The sequence below is a fragment of the Danio rerio genome, chromosome 5 (genome assembly GCF_052040795.2).
Source record: "Danio rerio strain M-AB ecotype USA chromosome 5, GRCz13ab, whole genome shotgun sequence".
Classification (NCBI taxonomy): Eukaryota; Metazoa; Chordata; class Actinopteri; order Cypriniformes; family Danionidae; genus Danio; species Danio rerio.
The window spans coordinates 75406547-75432467 of NC_141025.1; the positions used below are offsets into that span (position 1 = coordinate 75406547).

The 25921-nt window shown below is 35.9% G+C and overlaps 1 protein-coding gene and 1 long non-coding RNA gene across 9 annotated transcripts in view; one reads left to right on the forward strand and one right to left on the reverse strand.

Annotated features, from left to right (window-relative positions):
* Nucleotides 1-4746: 4746 nt before the first annotated feature.
* LOC147844520 (uncharacterized) overlaps nucleotides 4747-25921 on the reverse strand; it is an 81242-nt gene continuing 60067 nt past the window's right edge. The window contains exons 1-2 of one of the 3 annotated variants that reach the window (XR_015492063.1): nucleotides 14906-15059; nucleotides 4811-4905 (exon numbers count right to left, since the gene is read on the reverse strand). This is a non-coding gene — a long non-coding RNA (uncharacterized LOC147844520). Of the gene's footprint in view, nucleotides 4906-14905; nucleotides 15060-25921 lie in introns of those variants that run through there. The other 2 variants (XR_015492061.1, XR_015492062.1) reach the window with 2 other exon arrangements.
* LOC100334158 (voltage-gated potassium channel subunit beta-3) overlaps nucleotides 5327-25921 on the forward strand; it is an 89352-nt gene continuing 68757 nt past the window's right edge. For 4 of the 6 annotated variants that reach the window (XR_015492032.1, XR_015492030.1, XM_087254596.1 and 1 more), the window contains exons 1-2: nucleotides 5327-5469; nucleotides 8861-9242. Coding sequence is in view for 3 of the 6 variants with exons in the window: in XM_087254596.1 (XP_087110722.1) it covers nucleotides 8950-9242 (293 nt within the window). In the remaining 3 variants the exon portion in view is untranslated. Of the gene's footprint in view, nucleotides 5470-8654; nucleotides 9243-25921 lie in introns of those variants that run through there. The other 2 variants (XM_087254598.1, XR_015492031.1) reach the window with 2 other exon arrangements.

Genomic DNA, 25921 nt, shown 5'->3' on the forward strand with positions numbered 1-25921 from the left:
TTTAACTGCTATTTTTCTGCTGCAAAATGAGATGCTGACAGACTGTTAAATCCCCTTCAATAGAGAAAGTAGTTTTGGCCTGTGGATTATTACGGCATTTAGCACCAGCAGCTAACAGGATGGTGCTATAGCCAGCTGAACCTTTGCCCCTTGTTTTGCACATGGATTTATGTAATTTCCATGGCATGAGCTTTGGGAATGCTGCAGTGACACTGACTTTGCCTCCACATATAGCATTGTGGATTTCTGGGGTTTACATGTCCCTTCTCATTTAACACCTCAAAACTAGATAATTTAAGGCTTTTCACTGTGTTCCTGTACAAAGGAAATTGCAGAAGGAACCAAATGTATTCACTCTGTACTCTGTCCAAGTAGCCACATGAACCTGCTGTGTTTCTTTTTGCTTTGCATTTAAAATACACTGTTAATCATTTTCTATGGAATCTGCAGTAACTTACTGTAACTCAATTACAGCAAATATACTGTATTTACATTTACAGCACCATTTATCCTGCTGTATATTTACAGTATTGTATATCTTTACTGCACAATATGCAGTAATTTTCACAATGAAGCTTTAAAATACAGTAACATACTGCATAAGGGCTCTACAGTAAAATGCAGTTCATATTACAGCTAAATACACTGTAAATGACAAAAATCGTTCATTTATACATTCATTTTTCTTTTATTTATCAGGGGTCGCCACAGTGGAATGAACCGCCAACTAATCCAGCATATGTTTTACCAACATAATCTCACGGCAATTCGTAACTCTTTGATTTAGTGGCTAATTCGTACAATCTAACCCGTACAATTTAGTACGATTTGCTCATCCCCCAATGATGGTTGGGTTTAGGGGTGGGGTTAGGTGCCACGCCTCTTTTTTTTAAATCGTACAATTTCGTGCGACTGAACTCTTGTACGAATTAGCCACTAAACTGACAAAACGTAAAATATTTAAGTTTTCTTGAGAGGTCAAGCTGGTCTTACACAGAGGATGTCCTTCCAGCTGTAACCCTGTACTAGGAGACACCCATACACTCTTTCATACACACACACACAGACACACACACACACACACACGCCCTAAGCATTTCATTGGCTGTGTCCTGAATGCAGTGTTGCTGAATGAAGGCATGAAGAGCGAGTGATGGACTGAATGAGATCTGGATGAGGCGGAACAGCTGTGCGGCAGTCAGTCTCTTAATCCCTGATAATCTGAGTCTCACACAGCGGAGAATCAAGGGCAGCTCAGCGCTCGCTCTCATGTCCTCTGTGCAGGCCTGTGGCATCACTGCTCTGATTAACCATGCTTTTATTATAGTAAAAGTGTAGCAGCCATTGTGGTTACGATGGTTCAACTATGACAATCATGTTTTAAAAAAAATGCATTTACAAATTAATTCTTGGTTTTATATCGCACATTTTTAAAATTGATTATTTGATTTAAAGGGAGTAAACCCGATGTTTTTAAAGTGATTAGTCGACTTTACTTAAAAACACGAGTAAACCTGTTGTTTGTTATTCAATTAGTTGACTTAACCTAAAATAAGTGCTTAAACCTGCTGCTTTTAAATCGATAAGTTAACCTGACTTAAAATAAGTGAGTAAACCTGTTACTTTTAAAGCGATTAGTTGGCCTGACTTAAAATAAGTGAGTAAACCTGATGCTTTTAAAGCCATTAGTCGACTTTACTTAAAATAAGTGAGTAAACCTGTTACTTTTAAATCGATTAGTTGGCCTGACTTAAAATAAGTGAGTAAACCTGTTGCTTTTAAAGTGATTATTTGACTTTACTTAAAATAAGTGAGTAAACCTGTGGCTTTTAAAGTGATTATTTGACTTTACTTAAAATAAGTGAGTAAACCTGTGGCTTTTAAAGTGATTATTTGACTTTACTTAAAATGAATGAGTAAACCTGCTGCTTTTAAAGCGATTAGTCGACTTTACTTAAAATAAATGAGTAAACCTGCTGCTTTTAAAGCGATTAGTCGACTTTACTTAAAATAAGTGAGTAAACCTGCTGCTTTAAAATCGATTAGTGGACTTTTACTTAAAATAAGTGAGTAAACCTGCTGCTTTAAAATCGATTAGTGGACTTTTACTTAAAATAAGTGAGTAAACCTGCTGCTTTAAAATCGATTAGTGGACTTTTACTTAAAATAAGTGAGTAAACCTGCTGCTTTAAAATCGATTAGTGGACTTTTACTTAAAATAAGTGAGTAAACCTGCTGCTTTTAAAGTGATTATTTGACTTTACTTAAAATAAGTGAGTAAACCTGTGGCTTTTAAAGTGATTATTTGACTTTACTTAAAATAAGTGAGTAAACCTGTGGCTTTTAAAGTGATTATTTGACTTTACTTAAAATGAATGAGTAAACCTGCTGCTTTTAAAGCGATTAGTCGACTTTACTTAAAATAAATGAGTAAACCTGCTGCTTTTAAAGCGATTAGTCGACTTTACTTAAAATAAGTGAGTAAACCTGCTGCTTTAAAATCGATTAGTGGACTTTTACTTAAAATAAGTGAGTAAACCTGCTGCTTTAAAATCGATTAGTGGACTTTTACTTAAAATAAGTGAGTAAACCTGCTGCTTTAAAATCGATTAGTGGACTTTTACTTAAAATAAGTGAGTAAACCTGCTGCTTTAAAATCGATTAGTGGACTTTTACTTAAAATAAGTGAGTAAACCTGCTGCTTTAAAATCGATTAGTGGACTTTTACTTAAAATAAGTGAGTAAACCTGCTGCTTTTAAAGCGATTAGTCGACTTTACTTAAAATAAGTGAGTAAACCTGCTGCTTTTAAAGCGATTAGTCGACTTTACTTAAAAAAAGTAAGTAAACCTGTTACTTTTAAAGTGATTAGTTGACTTTACTTAAAAACTTAGCCTACCCAATTCACCTGTACCGTGTCTTTGGATTGTGGGGGAAACCGGAGCACCCGGAGGAAACCCAAGGGAACACAGGGAGAACATGCAAACTCCACACAGAAACGGCAAGTAAGCCGAGGCTCGAACCAGCGACCCAGTGACCTTCTTGTTGTGAGGTGACAGCACTACTGCCCCACTGCTACGCCCAATATTGCAAATAATAATGATAAATTATACGCTAATTATTTTGCCTTTAGCTGTGTGTACTCTATTTAAAGCGATGCAAAAGTTTACTTATTTTTTGCATCATTATTTTAGCAGATTTATGTTCAAAATAAGCAAAATAAAAGTAGATTTTTATAAACGCGTCTCCTGTGCATGCTGGAAGTGCTGTGATAGATGAATAGCGCGCTGTTATGAATGCAGTGCTTAAAGCTGCTGAGAGCAACAGATTAATGACTGTGAAGCTGCGCCATCTCCTCCCAATCCCTCCTGCACCCTCTGACACAAATGGGACAGAGAGCAATACATCTGTGTGTGTGTGTGCGTGTGAGAGAGAGAGTTCAGTGCTCAGCGAGTCTGTTTAAAACAGGAAATGCAGTGCTATAGAAGGTGACTTTCCTAACTACTCACTAATACACCGTTAAATATAAATTAATCTGTCAAAAAAAAAAGATAATGTACTGGCAGAAAATTACCAGAAGGCTACATTTTTTTGTTTAAAATTATTTTTAATTAATAAATGATGAGCTCAGATGCAAAAAACCCTCTAAATTGCCATTAAAAATGAGCATTTTTCACAGCCTCCTTTGTTTATGTTGAATTATTTTACATTAAAGACCATAAAAAAGGACATATTCTTTGCCATGAAGTGACATTACTAAACCTTTACAAAGGAGTCTAACAGAAATGCTTATTTTAGAAGAAAATTTCAGACAGCATTTAGAGGTTTTTGCAATCCAGGCTCATTGTGGAAACGTAGCCCCGCATACGTTTCTGGAGACCGCAAAATATGTCCCGGGAGGTATGTATTTGTCCAGTTTTTGTTTTCGCAAATCGGTGAGAGGCCCCTGTGCGTGCTTTTTTGCATCTGAAACGCCTCTCGCTTGTGCACGACGTTCGTGCCTGCGCTGTTTTCGCGTAAAAAGCCGTCGGAGGCCACTGTCCAGCGACCGTCTGTCCGTCTGACTGACTGAATGACTGAACGATTGACTGGGCGGCCGGCCAATCGGCTGACCGAGCCACCCTCCTCCTCCTTCTTCCCTAAACCCAAGCGACGATTTACTAAAGCCGTCCAGAAAAAGAAAAGCCCTCGTCCAATTTCGACAGCGTCTTTGGATTTCACAGCATTCTCGCCCTGTTACGAACTTGTTCGCTTTATTTTTTGGATTCTGTTTTTTGTCTCTTGATTTCTGTATCCGCTCTTCCCCGGACTCGAACCAGGTTGTCGCCGCGGCCGGCTCCTTCTCCTCCAGGCCTTCGCTTCGCTGATGTAACACAACGAGCTAACCGGACAAACTGGTTGCAGCGGGAAAGCCCTCCACACTGAGGAGGTGAGCCGTCAACCAGCGAGCGTGAAGAGGAGTGGCGTCACGCCACCACAAAAAACGAAATGCAGCCATACGTACCTCCGGCCACGTAAATTGCGGTCTCCAGAAACGTCCGCGGGGCTACGTTTTCAGAATGAGCCTGGGTTGGGTTTTTGCATCTAAACTCTTCAAATGGTCTTAATTAATGGATGTGTTTTAGGGGGTCTCAGCTTTTTATTGTGATAGGATAGTGGAGGAAAGACATGTAAGCATTGGGAGAATAGGCATAGAACCTCGAGCCGGGAATCAAACTCAGGTCATCCTGAGCGCCATGGTGCAACATTTCTTAATCACACATCCGTGCACACTTATTCAAACACACACATTACAGTCAATTTTTGCTTACCCAGTTCATACCGCTTGTCTTCAGACTTGTGGGGGAAACCGGAGCACCACGCCAACACGGGGAGAACATGCAAATGCCAACTGACCCGGCGAAGGCTATAATATTAAAAGAATAAAATGAATATATAAACTGCTGAGGTAAATATCATTTGCATGATCAATATCATCGAACACTATAAGTATATAAAACAACTCTAGATTTCCCCCCCTTCTTCCCTATGGAAATGCACATCTGTACAAAAGGACTGCACATACTAATCACAATCATCTTTTTTCATGTCGTTTCTTCTATAGCGCTTTCTTATTATAGCCCTTGGAGAGATGTCTGTTTGAAGTTTTTATTATGATCACATCAATGCACTATTATAAGATCTTTGTGGTTATTTTTGGGTTCGAGATCTTTGTTTTTATGTGTTTTTTTAGCTTCTCTTCTTTTGCATCAAGCGTTTTTGAGCTGTTGGATGAGGGTGGAGCGACCTGGTCACTTTTTATCCCAGGGTTTATGCCAATCAGGTCCAATCCAAGCTGCTTGTGCATTATTCTGTGTGTGTGTGTGTGTGTTTTAAATCTAAACCACATCATTGTAAATCCCCTGTCATCTCTCATTCCAAAGAGCGAAAGACACCGGGAGAAAGAGAGGAAACGAGCAAACAGATAAAAGTAAGAAATCGATGAAAATTTTCTTAGTTTTGTGCATTTTATCATTGAAAAATGGATGCATTACGAAAAGAAATGCTAATTTGATACACTACATTTAAAATAAGCGTTTTAATGAGTTTTTGTTGGGATAACTTAGTTGTTTTATGTTCAATCCACTTAAATTTGTACAAACGGTAACACTTTACAATAAGGTTCATTAGTTAATGCATTTACTAACATGAACTAATCATGAACAACACATGTACAGCATTTATTAATCATAATTGACCATTTACTAATGCAATATTAACATCCAAGTCCATGCTTGTTTACATTAGTTAATGCACCATGAGTTAACAATGAACTAACAATGAACTACTGTATTTTCATTAACTAACGTTAACTAACATGAACAAATACAGTAGTAAATTTATTGTTCATTGTTTGTTCATGTTAGTGAATGCATTAATTAACATTAACTAATGAACCTTATTGTAAAGTGTGACCGTAAAAACTAATATGCTAACTGAAATTGTGAAGGAATCAAAATGCTTTCATTTAAAGATTTAAAGAAATCGTATAATTTGCTACTTAGAAATAGTTTAACAAAAGCATATTTTTATAAAACTTTTAGCTATATTGGTCAGAGTTTACAGTAAGGTTTCATTAGCTAATGCATTTACTAACATGAACTAAGAATAAACCTGTACAGCATTTATTAATCATAATTCAACATTTACTAATTATTGCTTTATTAAAATACAAATTCATGCTTGTTAACATTAGTTAATGCGCTGAGAATTAAACAATGAGCAACTGTATTTTCATTACCAAACGTTAACAAAGATGAATAAATACTGTAATAAATGTGTCGTTCTTTGCTTGTTATTAATACAACCCTACTGTAAAGAGAGTTAACACTATATATTTACTACAAAATAAAAAAAAACTTCAAACTACTTTTATAAAATGAGCCGATTCAACACAATTCTTGAGTTTTTTGGGGGCAATTGAATTGTTTTATGTTTAATCTTAAATTTATAAAAACTTATAGACTTAATTCCTTCATGTTGTCCCAACACAAATCGATTGTGTGGAACCCAGCATTTTTAACACTGGAGGAATCAAAATGCATCGGTTTAAAGAAATCTTATCATTTGCTATTTATTAATGGTGCATATTAGGAAATTTTAATAGTTAATCATTTATTATTAATAATAATAATAATAATATAAAAGTATTAATTTTTAGCTATATTGGTCAGAGTTTACAATAAGGTTTCATTAGCTAATGCATTTACTAACATGAACTAAGAATAAACCTGTACAGCATATATTAATCATAGTTCAGCATTTACTAATTATTGCATTATTGAAATACAAATTCATGTTTATTAATATTAGTTAATGTACTGAGTTAAACAATGAGCAACTGTATTTTCATTACCTAACATTGACAAAGATGAATAAATACTGTAATAAATGTGCCGTTCTTTGTTTATTATTAATACAACCCCACTGTAAAGAGAAACAAAATGAAAATGAAAACTAAAATTTTTTTTGCTGCTTGAAACTTCAATTTACTTATATAAAATGAGCTGAATCAACACAATTCTTGAGTTTTTCGGGGGCAACTTAACTGTTTTATGTTCAATCCACTTAAATTTATAAAAACGAATAGGCTAACTTAATTCCTTCATGTTGTCCCAACACAAATCGATTGTGTGGAACCCAGCATTTTTAACACTGGAGGAATCAAAATGCATCGGTTTAAAGAAATCTTATCATTTGCTATTTAGTGACGATGCATATTTAAAAATTTTAATAGTTAATCTTTTATGAAAAATAAAAATAATATAAACGTAATCATTTTTAGCTATATTGGTCAGAGTTTACAGTAAGGTTTCATTAGCTAATGCATTTACTAACATGAACTAAGAATAAACTTGTACAGCATTTATTAATCATAATTCAACATTTACAATGCTTTATTAAAATACAAATTCATGCTTGTAAACATTAGTTAATGTACTGGGTAATAAACAATGAGCAACTGTATTTTCATTACTGACAAAGATGAATAAATACTGTAATAAATGTGTCGTTCTTTCGTTTGTTATTAATACAACCCTACTGTAAAGAGAGTTAACACTATATATTTACTACAAATTGAAAACAAATTTTTTTTTGCTGCTTGAAACTTCAATTTACTTATATAAAATGAGCTGAATCAACACAATTCTTGAGTTTTTCGGGGGCAACTTAACTGTTTTATGTTCAATCCACTTACATTTATAAAAACTAATAGCCTAACCTAATTCCTTCATGTTGTCCCAACTCAAATCGATTGTGTGGAACCCAGCATTTTTAACACTGGAGGAATCAAAATGCATCGGTTTAAAGAAATCTTATCATTTGCTATTTTGTGACGATGCATATTTTAAAATTTTAATAGTTAATAATTTAAAATTAATAATAAAGTAATAATAATAATATTAATAATAAAATGAATAATTATTTTAGATATATTGGTCAGAGTTTATGATGTTTCATTAGTTAATGTATTTACTAACACAAACTAAGAATAAACTTGTACAGCATTTATTAATGCTTTATTAAAATACAAATGCTTGTTACCATTAGTTAATGCACTGTGAGTTAACAAAGTTTTTTTTATTAGTAAACGTTAACAAAGATAAATAAATACAGTAATAAATGTGTCGTTCTTTGCTTGTTATTAATAGAACCCTACTGTAAAGAGAGCTATCGCTATATATTTACTACAAAATGAAAACTAAACACTTTTTGCTGCTTGAAACTTCATACTCCATTCAAATGAGCCGATTCAACACAATTCTTGAGTTTTTTGGGGACAACTTAATTCCTTTATGTTCAATCTACTTAAATTTGTAAAAACAATTACCTTGCTTCATCAATTTGAGTTGGGACAACATGAAGGAATCGTGAGGAACCCAGCATTTTTACAGTGTAAAATAGGATACGACAACACATGTTTTTAGGTTACTTTAACTTATTTTAATAAGTTTAACTTAGTATTTTAGTCAGTTTTACTAATGCAAGTTGAGATGACTAGAACATTTCATTTGATTCAACTAAACAATTTAAAGCAGTACGTTTTTTAATAGATACATCGTTTGTTATAATACAAAAAGATGCTGTTTTAAAAGTAAACGTGTGTGTGTGTGTGTGTGTGTGTGTGTGTGTGCGTGTGTGTGTAGTTTTGACAGTGATACAGTCAGATGTTTTGGCAGCATTTTCACTTTGTAAAAGAACAAACAGCCACGATGCTTCATTTTTTTCCTCTTTTCATCTGTTAGAGATAAATATATCTCCAAATGATACTTTATCCCAGTATGCTGACACTTTATTTATTTTTTTCAACTTCCCTTTAGTCTTTTATCACGTCAAGTCCAGCCGTCTGGAGTGTGTTTAAATACTCAGAGCTCAAAGTGAAGACGGACACACACTAAACTCTTCAATAATGGCCATGTTTGGAGGAGGTCGTGGGGCGAAAGGGGGAAAGTTCTCGGTGGAGGATCTGTACGGGATCAGCAAGAAGCCCAAACCCTCTTCAGCGGCAGCAATCAGCGCTGGGGCAAAAATAAATGCGCAGAACCGAGCGAAGGGGCAGAAAGGAGAGACGGACGCTCTGGCGTCGCAGATTCTGGAAGCGGCACACAGACTGGTGGAGCGCCGGCGTCTGGAGCTTTACCTCAGAGAGTGTGGCCTCAGCATCAATGACTGCCAGTCTGAGAGACACGCCATGCTGTACCGGTGAGTGTGTGTGTGTGTGTGGACGCCTTCTGGGAAATCTGCTCTCAGTGGTGTCAAAATGTCAGAGCCGATAAAGTCAGTGTGAAAGGATGATAAATGAAGGTGCAGGAAAATGGAAGTAGCAGAAGCAGGACCGAAGCTCAGATTGAAATATTAGACACACTCACTCAAAAAATGATTGTTCAAGCTACTTATAGTTGAAACCAGAAGTTTGCATACACTCTATAAGAAGGCACATATCCATTTTTTAAAAAGTCAGATGTTAATGTGACTAAACTTGCTCTCGTTTAGGTAAATTAGGATTATCACATTTGTTTCTGTTCTGCTTAATAGCTGTTTTCTGTTTTAACTTTTCTTGAAAGTCAAGTTTACCTACAATAAAATTATTCTGCCCCTGAAAAAGCTCAGATGATGCTGTTAAGGTTTTGGAAGTTTCTGATTGGCTAATTGACAACATTTGAGTTAATTGGAGGCACAACTGTAGAATAGTATTGAAGGAAAACCTCAAACACACTGCTTCCTTGTGTGACAACATGGGAAAATCAACAAGCCAGAATCAACAACAAAGCCAGATTACAATTGGCTAAATTACACTGGGTAAAATAATAATTGTTGGAGACATGTCCTGTGGTCTGATGGAGCTAAGATTGAACTGTTTGGCCATAATGACCAGTGTTACATTTGGAGGAAAAGGGGAAAGCTTACAAGCCTAGAAACACCACCCCAACTGTGAAGTATGGGGGCGGCAGCATCATGTTGTGGGGCTGTTTTGCTCCAGGAGGGACTGGTCCACTTCACAGCATAGATGGCATCATGAAGAAAGAACATTATGTAGAAATACTGAAGCAACATCTCAAGACATCAGTCAGGAAATTAAAACTTGGCCACAAATGGCTCTTCCAAACAGACCATGACCCAGAACATACTGCCAAATTAGTTCAAATGTGCTTTAAGGACCACAGAGTGAATGTTTTGGAGTGGCCATCACAAAGCCCTGATCTCAATCCTATAGAAAATTTGTGGGCAGAGTTGAAAAAGCTTGTGCAAGCAAGACAACAAATCTGACTCAGTTACACCAATTCTGCCAGGAGGAATGGGCCAAAATTCCTGCAAACTATTGTGAGAAGCTTGTGGAAGGATACCCAAAACATTTGACCAAAGTTATACAGTTAAAAAGCAAAGCTAAAAATAAAACAAGGAAATGTAGTAAACTTTTGACTGTCTAGAAATTAATAAAAAATTCTCAAAAAAAATTCTCTCTTTATTCTTCATTGTGGCACTTAGCAAATGTAAGTGATTTGGGTAATCCTAACGGACCTAAAATATTAAACTTTTTAAAAAAAATGTTTTGTGTCTTTTTTTAGAGTGTATGTAAACTTCTGGTTTCAACTGTATTTAAAATGAGCTGAATCAACACAATTCTTGAGTTTTTTTTTTTGCGACAACTTAATCGTTTTATGTTCAATTCACTTAACTTTGTAAAAAAAACTAAACAATCTAGTCAACTTAATTAATTTGTGTTAGGAGAACATGAAGGAATTGTGTGGAACGCATCATTTTTTACAGTGCTAAAACATTATAAATTGGATTTACTCATTTTTTTAAGGTAAGTTGTTGCAAACAATTAATACGGGCTGAATTTAAACAAATAAATTACATTTAGCAATGTTCAACTTTGTTTGTTTAAACTCACCTCAAATATAATGTTCGCAGCCACTTATACCTTTAAATTATTTTGTAAACTCAAGGCATCATTGTTTTTAGTGTTTGTTCAGAGTTTGCTTGAAAGGGTATGTAGTGTTGAAAGGGCGCCTGTGATGAAAATCATCTTTTGTAAGCTGTTTGGACAGAACTATGTGTGTGTATAGTGTGTCCACAGTCATACTGGGGTAATATAAACACAGAAAGTAGCATTTTTTAAATGTCCTGACGTTTAATTCCAAATCCCTCCCATTTTGAGGCCCACCACAGCGTAATGTAGAAGTTCCCCTATACCACCGAATTGACTGACAGCTGCGTATTAACATCCGTAGTAACGTGTATAAACAAATCAACAAGACAGGATGTGTACAAGGCAACCAGGATTAAAAGATCTGTTCAGCGCTCTGTGATCATCAGTCATCATCAAATGTGATCACGGATGAGTTTCACAAGATTAAAACGTTTCTAAAACAGTGCATGTTTATAATGGATCACAGCGATTTTACCGTCTTCATCAGCACAGCTGCGTGTCAGTCCAACTATAAATGAAGACGCTTCAATCCCGGTTTGTGGACGTTAAATCAGATTTATTTTGTACAGTAACAGAACTGATATCCATAGAGCAGTGGATATTAACGTGTTTCCTGTCATAGTGGCGTGCAAAAACTGTGCAAAATTAAACATGCGCTGAGTGTGTGTGTGTCTGTGTGTGTGCATGAACTTTGTAACAACATTGTGTGTGACTCATCGCAGAAAGGCTTGAATTAACTCCACAACAAATACATCAAATAATAATTTTTAAGTGAAGGGCAAAGAATATACTCTTTTAAAGGTCTTTAAAATGAAATAACTCAACATAATTATAGGAGTCTGAGAAAAACAATAATTTTCGATGGAAATTTCAGACGGCACTTAAAGGTTTTTGTATCTGAACTCTTCATATTTATATATAAATAATTGTTATTGACATCTAACATTGGAGTAAAACACATTCAAATTGATTACAGAACATTATAATTGATTGTTGATGTTTTTTTACGCCAATTTTAAACGCTAGTTTTTACGCCAATTTTTTACACACATTATGGGGAAACAAAATCCAGTGTAAATTTGTTCATTGAAATTGAAGCTTTCGGATGATTAAAATGCTCTTATATAATATTGTCATTAATTTGGTGGTCAAAAAGGCATCAATATGTGAATGTCAACTGGACATCAAGGTTACGACATCAAATTGATGTAATTTTAACATCAAATAGTCAACTGAACCATATTTAAAAAATGATAGCATTTTTTACGTTTTTTTTCTTACATCAATATTAGATGTCAAACTGATGTAATTTTAACATCAAAGTAGTCAACCGAATCAAACTAATTAGGATTTTTGCATGTTTTTTTTTTTTTTTACATCAATGTTAGAGGTCAGTTTGATGTCATTTTAACATCAAAATAGTCAACTGACATCAAATCGATTAGAATTTTTGACATGTTTTTTTTTCTTACATCAATCTAACATTGATGCAAGAAAATAAAACATGTTAAAAATTACATCAAATTGATGTAATTTTTACATTATAGTAGTCAACTGACATTAAATTGATTAGTATTATGACATGTTTTTTTTTTCTTACATCAATGTTAGACGTCAATTTGATGTAATTTTAACATAAAAGTAGTCAACTGACTTCAAATAGATTAGCATTTTGACATGTTTTTTTTCTTACATCAATGTTAGAGGTCAGTTTGATGTAACTTTAGCATCAAAATAGTCAACTGACAATAAATCAATTAGCATTTTTGACATGTTTTTTTCTTACATCAATGTTAAACATCAATTTGATGCTACTTTTACATTAGTCAACTGACATCAAATTGATTAGTATTTTGACATGTTTTTTTCTTACATCAATGAGGTCAGTTTGATGTAATTATATAAACATCAAAATAGTCAACTGACAATAAATCGATTAGCATTTTTGACATGTTTTTTTTCTTACATCAATGTTAAACACCAATTTGATGCAACTTTTACATTAAAGTAGTCAACTGACATCAAATCGATTAGTATTATGACATGTTTTTTTTTTCTTGCATCAATGTTAGAGGTCAGTTTGATGTAATTTTAACATCAAAATAGTCAACTGATATAAAAAAGATTAGCATTTTGACATGTTTTTTTCCTACATCAGTGTTAGAGGTCAGTTTGAAGTCATCTTTACATTACAGAAGTCAACTAACATCAAATCGATTAGTATTTTGACATGTTTTTTTGCAGTTTTTTATGTCATTTTGACATCAGGGTGCCCTCTGGGTAATAAATATGAATATTAGCACACATACAGCATGCTGCACCCTTGTCTGAAGTTTATAATACTTTCAGACTTGATCCTGCTATAATTGCACCACAAATCCCATCAGGCTGTTCTGCGTCCCCAGGTGATTGGTTCTGTGCAGGTTGCCATGGGAACTGCCGGCTGTGCAGGAGGTTTGCTGGTTTGAGGCACAGGGGCTTCAGTGTCCTCACACAGCCTAACAAATATGGTCATATCTAGTGTCAGGAGGTGAATTTTGACATCTCACTTCACAATACATCACACAAAACATCATATATAGATGCAAATGATTGTAAAGTAACGATTAACAGGCTGACTACTCCCTTTTTTTTGAGCATCCAGATTATCTCTAATTCCTGAAACTGTGTGTTTTTAGCTGTAGATTACAGCACACATTAGTTCTGGGAAGATGAAGATGGCGCACATGCAGGAAGCACAGGCTTATGTTCAGCGGCTTAAAGAGAAAAAATGACGAGAGAGGGCAATGATTAGCACGGGAAAATGAGTGACAGGGAGGAAAAAAATAATAAAAGGCACACAGAGGGAGAACAAAATGCTTGTCTGAGAGCATATACTGCTGGCTGAAGTGTGTATCTGCGTACGCTTTTATGTTTTTTGCGCATATTGTGTTTTCTCCAGATGGAAGCACTTAAAAGCGCCGTCTCTCCAGGGGGGACAGCGATCTGTTTCCAGGTTTCGTCTTTTGAAAAGCGGATTCGTACTTCCATGAATAATTGACATGCAGTTCTCATTGCTGTCCACTGGAGGCCATGCAACAGATTTATTACAGGGAAAAAGCATAATGTGAGTTAAACTTGCTCTGTACAGAAATCCCTTCATTTGCTATTCCCTACATTAGTCCACCGATATAGCAGTGCACTTAAATGAGTGAGTGCACTGAAGGGATGCTGTTTTATTTGAGTTTTGCTGGTTGATAATCTTCTTGGACGGATTTGTTTTTACACTTCTTATTATTAATCTTAATTTTATTAATTAAATTCTTAATATTTATTTTTATTTCACAAGTGATGCATAACAGCAAGAAAAAAATCGCAATATTTCCTATAATATTTTTTTTTCTGGAGAAAGTCTTATTTTTTTTAAAGTTTGGCTGGAATAAAAGTAATTAAATTTTTTTAAAGGACAGTATTATTAGCCAACACAGGCTCATTCTGAAAATGTACCCCTATATACGTTTTTGGAGATCGCGAATTATGTAGCCATAATTAGTAGGACGTATGGCTGCATTTCGTGTCACGGTTTGTGTAGAGCAGTGTCTTTAACCTTTTTATTACCTGTCATCGTTTGTCAATTTTACAATGGACCGGTGTGGGCCAGGGAGGGGGGAATCACGTGAACACCGCTGCTGCGCTCGTGCATCCAGGTTAATCATGAACAACTCCGTGCGCATGCGCTAGTTGCACTATCGCGGAATGATTATGTTTCAATCAAGGTTTATATGCATCAAATACATAACATCTGTGCCAAACATTTAAACTGACGAACATTTTAACAATAATACAACTGCATAGCCAAATTAAATGTTTGCATTGGCATGTTACAGCCCTAATGAGTTTGATTATGTGAAACTCCATATAGATACATATTGCAATGATTCCGGGTACTTACTTAGCGATGCACGCACACATATATGCACAATCCTTAAATGCTCTGCTGATTTGGACTCTATAATACCTGTTTAATAGCTTTAAACTTTCAACAACCACCACTGAGCTATATTCTAGCGATCGTTCTGCCTGCTCTGTGGTGGATTTTGGCATATTCCATTTCACGCGAGATGGCGGGGGTGAGTGGAAGAAACCAAGTCGCGGGGGGAATATTTTCTTCAGAAAAAATTTATGATTTCTTATGTGGCCCGGTACAAACTGTTCCACGGACCGTTACCGGTCCGCGGCCTGGTGGTTGGGGACCACTGGTGTAGAAAAAAGGAGTGAGGACTCACACTGTAAAAAATGGCCGTGATTTCAACAGTAAAAAACTGTAAAAATGCTACATTACAAATCCGTAACCTGGTTTACGGTGTGTTTCCTTAATATATACAGCAAATAACCGTAAATTTACTTTCCCAGAATTCCCTGCGTGGCACATAACTTTTTATGCATTTTGTTGACATTAATACGGATCTTTTTAGTTGTTTCCCCATCAGTTTTGTTCATTAGAGATTTATGTTACATCTAATTTTGATAAACAATGTTTATTTCATGACTTTAATTTAATTATGCGTGTTACCATACTGGTGTTCAGTAGCTGTGTGAATGACACTGAGGAAAAGTTGATTGTGATGAGCATTGGCTCATTATGTAACTTCCTCATCACCACCTGCATGTGGGTGTGCAAATGTGTCTAACTGTGTAACAAAAGATGTGTAGATGTTGGTCATTCAAAATACAAACATATAACCTCTATAAATTAATAAAATACAGTAATTTATCTTAAAAAGGAGAAATTACTTTTACGGTTTCTACCGTGTTTTTAACGGTAAAGTACTGGCAACCACAGCTGGCGTTTTTTACTGTAAATTTTAAGGATTTATTTTTTACAGTGCAGGTGCAGAAAATAATATGGGTTTTATTGATAATAAAATACAAATAAAACAAAAAGGCAAAACAAACTACCCCAAGGGGGAAAACATTACTATAACACAAACAAACTTGGCTGGGCTGGCGAGACAAGACTGGAGCAGGAACACAGGGGGACGACGAACTGGCACAGGACAGCGGACATGAGGAGAATATAAGCAGAAGTAAATTAACACACAAACAGATGAACATAATTAACTAATAATGGGTTAACAAGGAGGATGGGACTAGACAATAGACGGGAGAGCACATGACACAGAGACAACACAAGCATTTGTTTTACTCTGTGAAATTGGAGCGAGACAGAAAGTGGAGCTTTTTGTCCTCTGGCAAATCCCTTCTCGCTATCGGTCAAGACCTACTTTTGTCATTTTCTGCCAATTAATTTGCAATTACATCTTAATTACGCCTTTAGTAGGACACACCTTACAGGCAAAGAAGAGGGCATATTCTATCTTTCTCTCCGTCTTTCGCCTGCCATATGGACTACTTTGCAAAACCAGGTGGTTTGATGTGCTCTGATTCTATAAAGCACATGTTCGGCCTCTGCACCTCACGTTGTTTTTGCAGCTGAGATGACAATCTGAAGCTAAAGAGCAGTACAATCTAATACAACAGAGATACTAATATTAATGGATCTCCTATGACACAGCTGGGTTCAACCTCGGCAACACTGTATTTCTGTACTTATTATGTGAGGAGTTTGAACATCGCAATAACACACTGCAAAAAACGCTTTTCTAGTCCAAACATCCACAAAATCTTAAATTGAGAAGTTTTTCTACACTACATGACAGAAGTCTTGTTGCCTATCCAAGTTTTAGGAGCAACAAATGATAACTTGACTTCTAGCTGATCATTTCAGAAGTGGCTTAATGAAAGGCCTCCAGATTACACTTGTTTTACCGAAATAAAATATGATCATGCCTTGATTTTTAGTGATTTAATTTGGGCTGTAAGGTTTGACTTAGACAAAAGTCTTGTCACTTAACAGAAATCATGTCCAGTATTGAATATAAAGTCATGCTGCTGTGGAAAAAGAATGAAAATTGTGCATGACTCCCATGAGCTTGGAGGACTGCATCCATCCATCTCTGCAATGACTCAATGCCCAGAGTTCATCAAGATTCTTTGTATTCATCTTCAATGCCTCCTCCATCTTACCTCAGTCATGCTCAATAATGTTCATGTATGGTGACTGGGCTGGCCAATCCTAGAGCACCTTGAACTTCTTTGCCTTCAGTAGCTTTGATGTGGAGGCTGAAGTATGAGAAGGAGCGTTATCCTACTGAAGAGTTTGCCCTCTCCTGTGGTTTGTAATGTAATGGGCAGCACAAATGTCTTGATACCTCAGGCTGTTGATGTGGACATCCACTCTGCAGATCTCTCGCACGCCCCCATACTGTATGTAACCCCAAACCATGACTTTTCCTTCACCAAACCTGACTGATTTCTATAAGAATCTTGACTCCATGCGGGTTCCAGTAGGTCTTCTGCAGTATTTGTGATGATTGGGATGAAGTTCAACAGATGAATTAATCGCAAAAATCTACCTTCTGACACTTTTCCAAATGATCAACTTTTGATCAGGTAGTGTGTGTACATATATTTATATAAATATATAAATATATAAATATATATATATATATATATATATATATATATATATATATATATATATATATATATATATATATATATATATATATATATAAAATCAGGGGGGCTAATAATTTTGATTTCAACTATATATATACACACACACACACACACACACACACACTGCAGCTCAAAAGTCAGTTTTTATTTATTTAATATTGTTTTTTATTCAATTAATTAAAGAAACTTATTCTGTTTATCAAGATGCCATTTATTAAATGTAAAAAATTATTAAATACTTCTTTATTAAATATTTACCAATTACTTATTGTATGTAGTTTCAAATTTAATTATTACTCATCATTATTGCTTTTATTACTATTACCATTAATTAAAAAAAAAAAATAATAATAATATTAATAATAATAAATATTAGAGTGATTTCTGAAGGATCATGTCACTTTGAAAACTGAAGTACTGAAGCTGAAAATTCATCTTTAAAATCACTGGAATAAATAATTTAACTAATTTATAAAGTACTTTTGAACAGTTATTTTATAGTGCAATAACCTTTTACAATGTGTACTGTATTTGATGAAATAAATTTTGGTGAGCAGAGGAAGCTTATTTTAAAACCTTTAAAAACCGTACTGACCCCAACTTTTGACCGGTGGTGTATATATCTATATATAACCAATACTAAAAACTGAGCTCCGTCTGAGCTGAGCAACCATAAATTACAATAATTTATTAAAATAAAAAATAAAAGTCACCAAATTAGCATCTCAGAATGATTTCTAATTCACCATGTAAAATTCAGGACTGCTGTAGTGAAGCTCAAATATAGTTTTTTTGCATCACAGGAATGAATTTTGTTTTAAAATATCAATGCATATTCCTGCTGATCCAGCATTTTGATTAATTTCAGAACCATGGACAGCTCCTGCAATGCTGCTCTTATTAGAGACACTCATTACATGCAGACCACATGATAGAAACCCTTCATTTAGATGGTCAGAAACCGAATGTAAAGAGTAATATTTAAACCCCAATCTCTCTCTCTCTCTCTCTCTCTCTCTCTCTCTCTCTCTCTCTCTCTCTCTCTCTCTCGCTCGCTCTCTCTCTCTGGCTCTGGATTGCATGCAGATGTTCTGTGATGAGAGCAGATTTGTTCTTTTCCCCCCATGTTCACTACACATGTGGCTGCGCTGTCACTGGCTGCCTCTTCTGCACCGCTGTGCTCTGATTGGCCAACGGCAGTCTCTGTGCACCCTGATGCACTGAATCCAGCTTTGAAAAGCGTTCTGGAGCTGCATGACGGAGTACAAATATTAATGCGTTTCAACAGTCAGCAGAGCGACAAACACATCATCCCACGATTCAGTGTACAGAAAGACATTGAAATAAATTTACACACACACGCAGATGAAGTTAGAATTATTAGCCGTCCTAAATTATTAGCCCTCTGTATATTTCTGTTTAACAGCAAGATTTTTTCAACACATTTCTAAACATAATAGTTTTATTAACTCTTCTCTAATAACTGATTTATTTTATCTTTGCCATGATGACAGCACATAATATTTGACTAAATTTTTTAAAGACACTTCTATACAGCTTAAAGTGACATTTAAAGACTTAACTAGGTTAATTAAAATTTTTAATTAACATTTTTAAAAACATTTTTTCAAAGATAATTTACAATCATACTAAGCTGGCGCGGTGGTGCAGTGGGTAGTGCATAGCAAGAAGGTCACTGGTTCGAGCCTCGGCTGAGTCAGTTGGCATTTCTGTGTGGAATTTGCATTTTCTCCCCGAGTTGGCGTGGGTTTCCTCCGGGTGCTCCGTTTTCCCCCACAGTCCAAACACATGGGAAATATTGTAGATTTTTCAATATTTATTACTAAAGTATTTTATATAATAGGAAATAGTGTCAATTTATTAGTAAAACATTTAATATAATAGGAAATACTGTAAATTTATTACTAAAATATATCATATAAAAGCAAATACTATTAATTTATTACTTTTTCTTACTAAAATGTTTAATATAATAGGAAATACTGTGAATTTATTGCTATAATATTTAATTTAATAGCAAATACAATTAATTTATTACTATTTCTTACTAAAATGTTTAATATAATAAGAAATACTGTGAATTTATTACTAAAATTTTCAACATACGAAATACTGTGAATTGTATTACTATTTATTACTAAAAATGTATATAATAGGAAATACTGTGAATTTATTACAAAAAATGTATATAATAGGAAAAACTATGAATTTATTATTATTTATTACTGTAATATTTAATATGATAAGAAATGCCGTGAATTTATTATTCAAATATTTAATATAATAAGAAATACTATGAATTTATTACTATTTATTACTAAACTAATTATTATAATAGGAAATACTGTGAATTTTTTACTATTTATTACTAAAATAATTAATAAAATAGGAAATATTATGAATTTATTACTAATTAATAATAAAATAATTATTAAAATAGAAAATACTGTGAATTCATTACTATTTAATGCTAAAATAATTATTATAATAGGAAATACTGTGAATTTATTACTATTTAATGCTAAAATAATTATTATAATAGGAAATACTGTGAATTTATTACTATTTATTACTAAAATACTTAATAAAGTAGGAAATACTATGAATTTATTACTATTTAATGCTAAAATAATTATTATAATAGAAAATACTGTGAATTTATTACTATTTATTACTAAAATACTTAATAAAGTAGGAAATACTATGAATTTATTACTATTTAATACTAAAATAATTATTATAATAGGAAATACTGTGAATTTATTACTATTTATTACTAAAATACTTAATAAAGTAGGAAATACTATGAATTTATTACTATTTAATACTAAAATAATTATTATAATAGGAAATACTGTGAAATTATTACTATTTAATACTAAAATAATTATTATAATAGGAAATACTGTGAATTTATTACTATTTAATACTAAAATAATTAATAATATAGGAAATACTATAAATTTATTACTATTTATTACTAAAAAATTATATAATAGGAAAACCTGTGAATTTATTATTATTTATTACTAAAATATTTAATATAATAGGAAATGCTGTGAATTTATTCAAATATTTAATAGGAAATACAGTGAAAAGCGTCGTTGCTTTGTTAAACATCACTTAGGAAATATTTTTAAAAGAATTAATATTTCACTGGTGGGCTATTAATTTTGTCTTCAGCTGCATCAGCAAGTATATAATCATATAACTAATCCAATATGAAATATTTCTTTTTATATTATGTTTACCTCATAAACATAATTCCTAAATTAGGAATAATAAATAAATACTAAATTAGGTTTTAAATATTACTATATGGGGCAACACGGCGGCTCAGTGGTTAGCACTGTCGCCTCACAACAAGAGGTTGCCAGTTCGAGCCCCGGCTGGGTCAGCTGGCATTTCTGTGTGGAGTTTGCATGTTCTCCCATTAAAAAATCCCATTAGACATTAAAAAAAATTGTTTAATAAAATGAACCTAAAATTAGTTTTGAAAAAATTAAAAACTGCTTATATTCTAGCCGAAATAAAACCAATAAGGCTTTCGGCAGAAGAAAAAATATTATAGGAAATACTGTGAAAATATTCTTGCTCTGTTGAACATCATTTAAAAAAATATTTCACAAAGAAACAAAAAATTTCAGAAGGGTGAATAACTGTAACGTCTCCTTAAATATCTGAGTTTGATCTTGTTTGGCGTTATTCAGGATGTTTTGCTGTGCATCATTTGTTTCCCTCATATACCTGTGGTTTTGCTACTGGGCTGATTCAGTGCAGATGCTACAACAGCAGCATTCATCAGCAACAGAAGCACAGCCATCTGGCTCTCAAAGCAACCCCTGGCCTTATTAAACAGAGAGCCGAGAGCACATTTTTCTTATTCATATTTGTGTCAAGAACACAATTCACTCGTTGAGCTGATTTACGATGAACTTGGCAGACGATGTTCTTGCATTTCGGCTCAGCCTGCATGAACCAAAGTGTGTGAGAGCTATATTGTATGTACGATTTTGTTCATTAGAATCTCCAAAACTACAAGACCAGTGTTCTATTCACTCACCGGCCACTTTATTAGGTACACCTTACTAGTAATGAAGTTGGACCCCATTTTGCCTTCAGAACCGCCCCGAATTCTTCGTGGCATAGATTCAACAATATACTGGAAATATTCCTCAGAGATTTTGCTCCATATTGACAATGCAGCATCACACAGTTGCTGCAGATTTGTCGGCTGCACATCCATAATGCGAATGTCCCGTTCCAGCACATCCTAAAGGTGCTCTATTGGATTGAGCTCTGGTGACTGTGGAAGCCATTTGAGTGCAGTGAAGTCATTGTCATGTTGAAGACACCAGTCTGAGATGATTCATGCTTTATGACATGGTGCGTTATCCTGCTGGAAGTAGCCATTAGAAGATGAGTAAACTGTGCTCATAAAGGGATGGAGATGGTCTGCAACAATACTCAGGTAGGCTGTGGCGTTGACACGATGCTCAGTTGGTACTAATGGGCCAAAGTGTGCCAAGAAAATATTCCCCACACCATTACACCAACACCACCAGCTTAAACTGTTGATACAAGGCAGGATGGATCCATGCTTTCATGTTGTTGATGCTTAATTCTGACCCGATCATCCGAATGAAATCGAGACTCATCAGACCAGGCAACCCCACAGAACTGCTGCTCGCTGGATATTTTCTCTTTTTCAGACCATTCTCTGTAAACCCTAGAGATGGTTGTGCGTGAAAAGCTCAGTAGATCAACAGTTTCTGAAATACTCAGACCAGCCCGTCTTTGAGTGATATTAAGCAGGTATATCCAGTATGCGTAATAATATCAACCCAAGCTCATTCCCAAGCCCCGCGGACGTTTCTGGAAACCGCGATTTACTTGGCCAGAGGTACGTAAAGGCCGCGTTTAGTTTTTTTCGAGCGAAAGCTGCGGGGCGGTGTGGCGCCGCTCCGCCTCTCCTCTTCGCGCTCGCCGGCCGACGGCTCGCCTCTTAGTGGAGGGCTTTCCCGATGCAATCAGTTTGTCCGCTTAGCTCACAGTGTTGCGTCGGCGGAGCGGAGGCCCCGGAGGAGGAGGAGCTCGGCCGCGGTGGACGACGACCGGGATCGAGTCCGGGGAACAGCAGGTTCCGGAAATCAGGTAAGACGAAAAACGGAATCCAAAAATTAAGGGCGAGAACGCGGCGGGATCCGAAAACGCGGTTGAAATCGAAGACGAGGGCTTTTGCTTTTTTTTTTTTTTTTCTGGACGGCTTTTGCGAACCGTCGCTCGGGTTTAGGGAAGGAGGAGGAGGAGGAGGAAGAGGAGGGCGCCCTTTCGCGCGAGAACGGTGCAGGCGTGAACGCCGCGCACTCCCGAGAGGCGCCCGAGACGCAAAAAAGCGCGCACAGCGGCCTCTCGCGGATCCGCGAAAACAAAAACCGCTCGAATATGTACCTCCCGGGACGTAAATCGCGGTCCGCAGTAACGTCCGTGGGGCTACGTTTCCACAATGAGCCCGTGTTGAATAATATAGATGTTGTGTGGACGTTACCACTATGACGTCTATCAGATGTTGGATTTTGGTTGCCTTAACTGACAAATAAATGTCAGTGTTTGTGATCAATATGACGTTGGCTTAAGATGATGGCTTGACGTCGGATTTTAGTCACTTTCAAACACAACCGAAAATCAACTAAACATCAATGTCAGCAGATGTCAGCATTTGATGTTAATATGATGTTGGTTTAGGACAGGGGTGTCCAAACTCGGTCCTGGAGGGCCGGTGTCCTGCAGAGTTAAGTTACAACTTGCTTCAACACACCTGCTAGGAGGTTTCTAGTATATCTAGTAAGAGTTTGATTGGCTGGTTCTGATGGGTTTGATTAGGGGGTTGGAGCTAAACCTTCCAGGACACCAGCCCTCCAAGACTGAGTTTGGACACCCCTGGTTTAAGATGTTGGTTCGATGTTAGATTTTGGTCACTTTACAACACACCCCAAAATCAACCAGCCCCGGGCTCGAGGATCTCATGAGGATCTCTCTCCCGGGACAGCATGCCAAACACGCTCCATAATCAATCATCAGCTAAGGGCGAACTCTTGAAAGACCTGACGTCATGACCTAAATCCAACCTAATATGAACATCTTATGATGTTGTGTGACTGCTGAGAGGGATCATCAGGTTGTGAAAGGAAATTTTTAGCATGAAATCATAGTTGTTTATGACACTTTGTTCTTCCAAATGCATTACACCTTTTGTAAAGCTGCTTTTGAAGCTTTGAAAAAGCACTATACCAAAAATTCTAATTGAATTGAATTGAATTTGAGCCACCCAAGTGCACACTCACAGCACAACTAAACCATCAGTCCAATTACTAATGGATTATTTGCTTGCACACAGCAAATGTCAAAATGATTGAGATGGCCAATCACATTAGGCTGGGCGGGGTTTAGGCAGGAGCTGAGCAAGTTCTAGGATGTTTTAACATCTAGTAAGAGTGAGGCAGAGAAACTACAAATTCACATTCGTCTGTCCTATTTATCACTTTTTTTTATCACAGTCCACATCTGATTGTTACATCAGGTCCAAGAAGTCAAAGGAGAACTTCAAATTGCAGCAGTCAAAGCTTTAAAGTGGACCTATTATGCAAAAATCACCTTTATAAAGGGCTTAAGGACAGTTGTGTGGCAGCAGTGAGTGAATATAACCAGCCTGTAATGGTAAAAATGTATTACGTTTATTTGTTATGATGACACTTGATGAAAACAGTCTGCAGAAACACTTTGATTGACATTCTCCCATAGACTGATTTAGGCCCGGATTGGCTAATCGGGAGGACCGGGAGAATTCCCGGTGGGCCGGTCCGTTTTTTGGCCGCGAGGGCCGGTGTCCCTAGCTCCAGAATCTGTTGCTCTCAGCAGTCACACTTTTTAAATTAATTTATTTATTTACTTGACCACAGTCATCTTATTCATTATTTTACCGCAGCTCTACTCTTTTTATATATAACCAGCCTGCAGGTTAATGATGATATAATTCAGATGAGTCTCTCTGCACTATACAGTTGTAGTGGTTCAGTGGTAAGCACTTTAGATCACGACACAGCTGACCTGGGTTTGATCCTCGTCTGTGTATGATTATTTATTTATTTTTATGGTTAAGACATATAATACTGTTAGGGTTGTTGAACATTTAAAGTTCTAAAGCACCTGTTTTATCAAAAAAAAAAAAGACGGGATAGTGTAATTAGAAACTGAATTGGAAATGACCTTATTTTAATATAGTCAGTCGTGAACTGAGGAGGCTTGAAACTCCAGAGTTCCACTCCGGCCCTGGACTGATTTCAGGCGGCCGCCATTTTTAAAAGTGAAATCGAGGCTGCGGTGGGAAGAAACCCAGAAATATCGTTGGGAGTTATATAGGAACGCTGTGCACTTGGCTGTATATCTTATCAGCGAAGATAAAGTGACTCAAATTTATAATTTTAACGCCTTCCGAGTGACACGAAGGTCTGTTCAAAATGAATAGTAAAAATAAAAAGGGATATCAGAGCTCATTTTTCAGCTAAGTTAAGGGAAATAGCACTAGTTAGCTAAGGTTTTCTTTCCCAAACACACGTTTTATATGCCATTAATCAAACTCTAGTTAATGAACTGATTATTTCACAATATTAGACCTGTCGTGATACTGAACTAAAAGAAAAACCGTCAATTTCCTATTAACATTTAAACCACTGTTGATGGCTTTCTTAAAACAGCGCTGATTTGCCATTGTGTTCAAGTGCTCAACAGAAATGCTTGTGATTGGCCGAGAAGGTCATCAGTTCACCCTTCGCTGTTTACCGAGTACAAACACAGACTGTGATCTGCTTAATGACTCGACTGATCTTCACGGCTACTTCGCGCTCCAGTCTCCGTGTTTCTGTGTTTGCACTGGGTGAAGAGCGGTGAACTGAGCGCAAACACAGATACACGGAGACTGGAGAGCGAAGCAGCTGTGAAGATCAGTCGAGTCATCTGCGTTCAGCAGCGCTTCAATGTTATCGGGAAATTGACATTTTTAAAACTTTAGTACCGGGACAACACTATTACAGACAACACGAGGGTGTGCTGCAGAGGACTGCAGTCTTTTATCGCTCACCGGGTTACATAGGCTGAAGCAGGAAAGGATCCCCACCGTGTTTACCTGGTGCCATGAACTGAAGCCCAGGAGGACACTTGAGCATATTACTCTGAAAGTGATTGTGATGTTGTTTGATGCTAAATTGCTAAATGGCGGCCGTGTGAAATAAGCGTATTGTACATGTCAACAGGGGAGGAAAGCCCCGCCCATTACTGACCATCTCTCCCTCATTAGCATAGTTTTGTT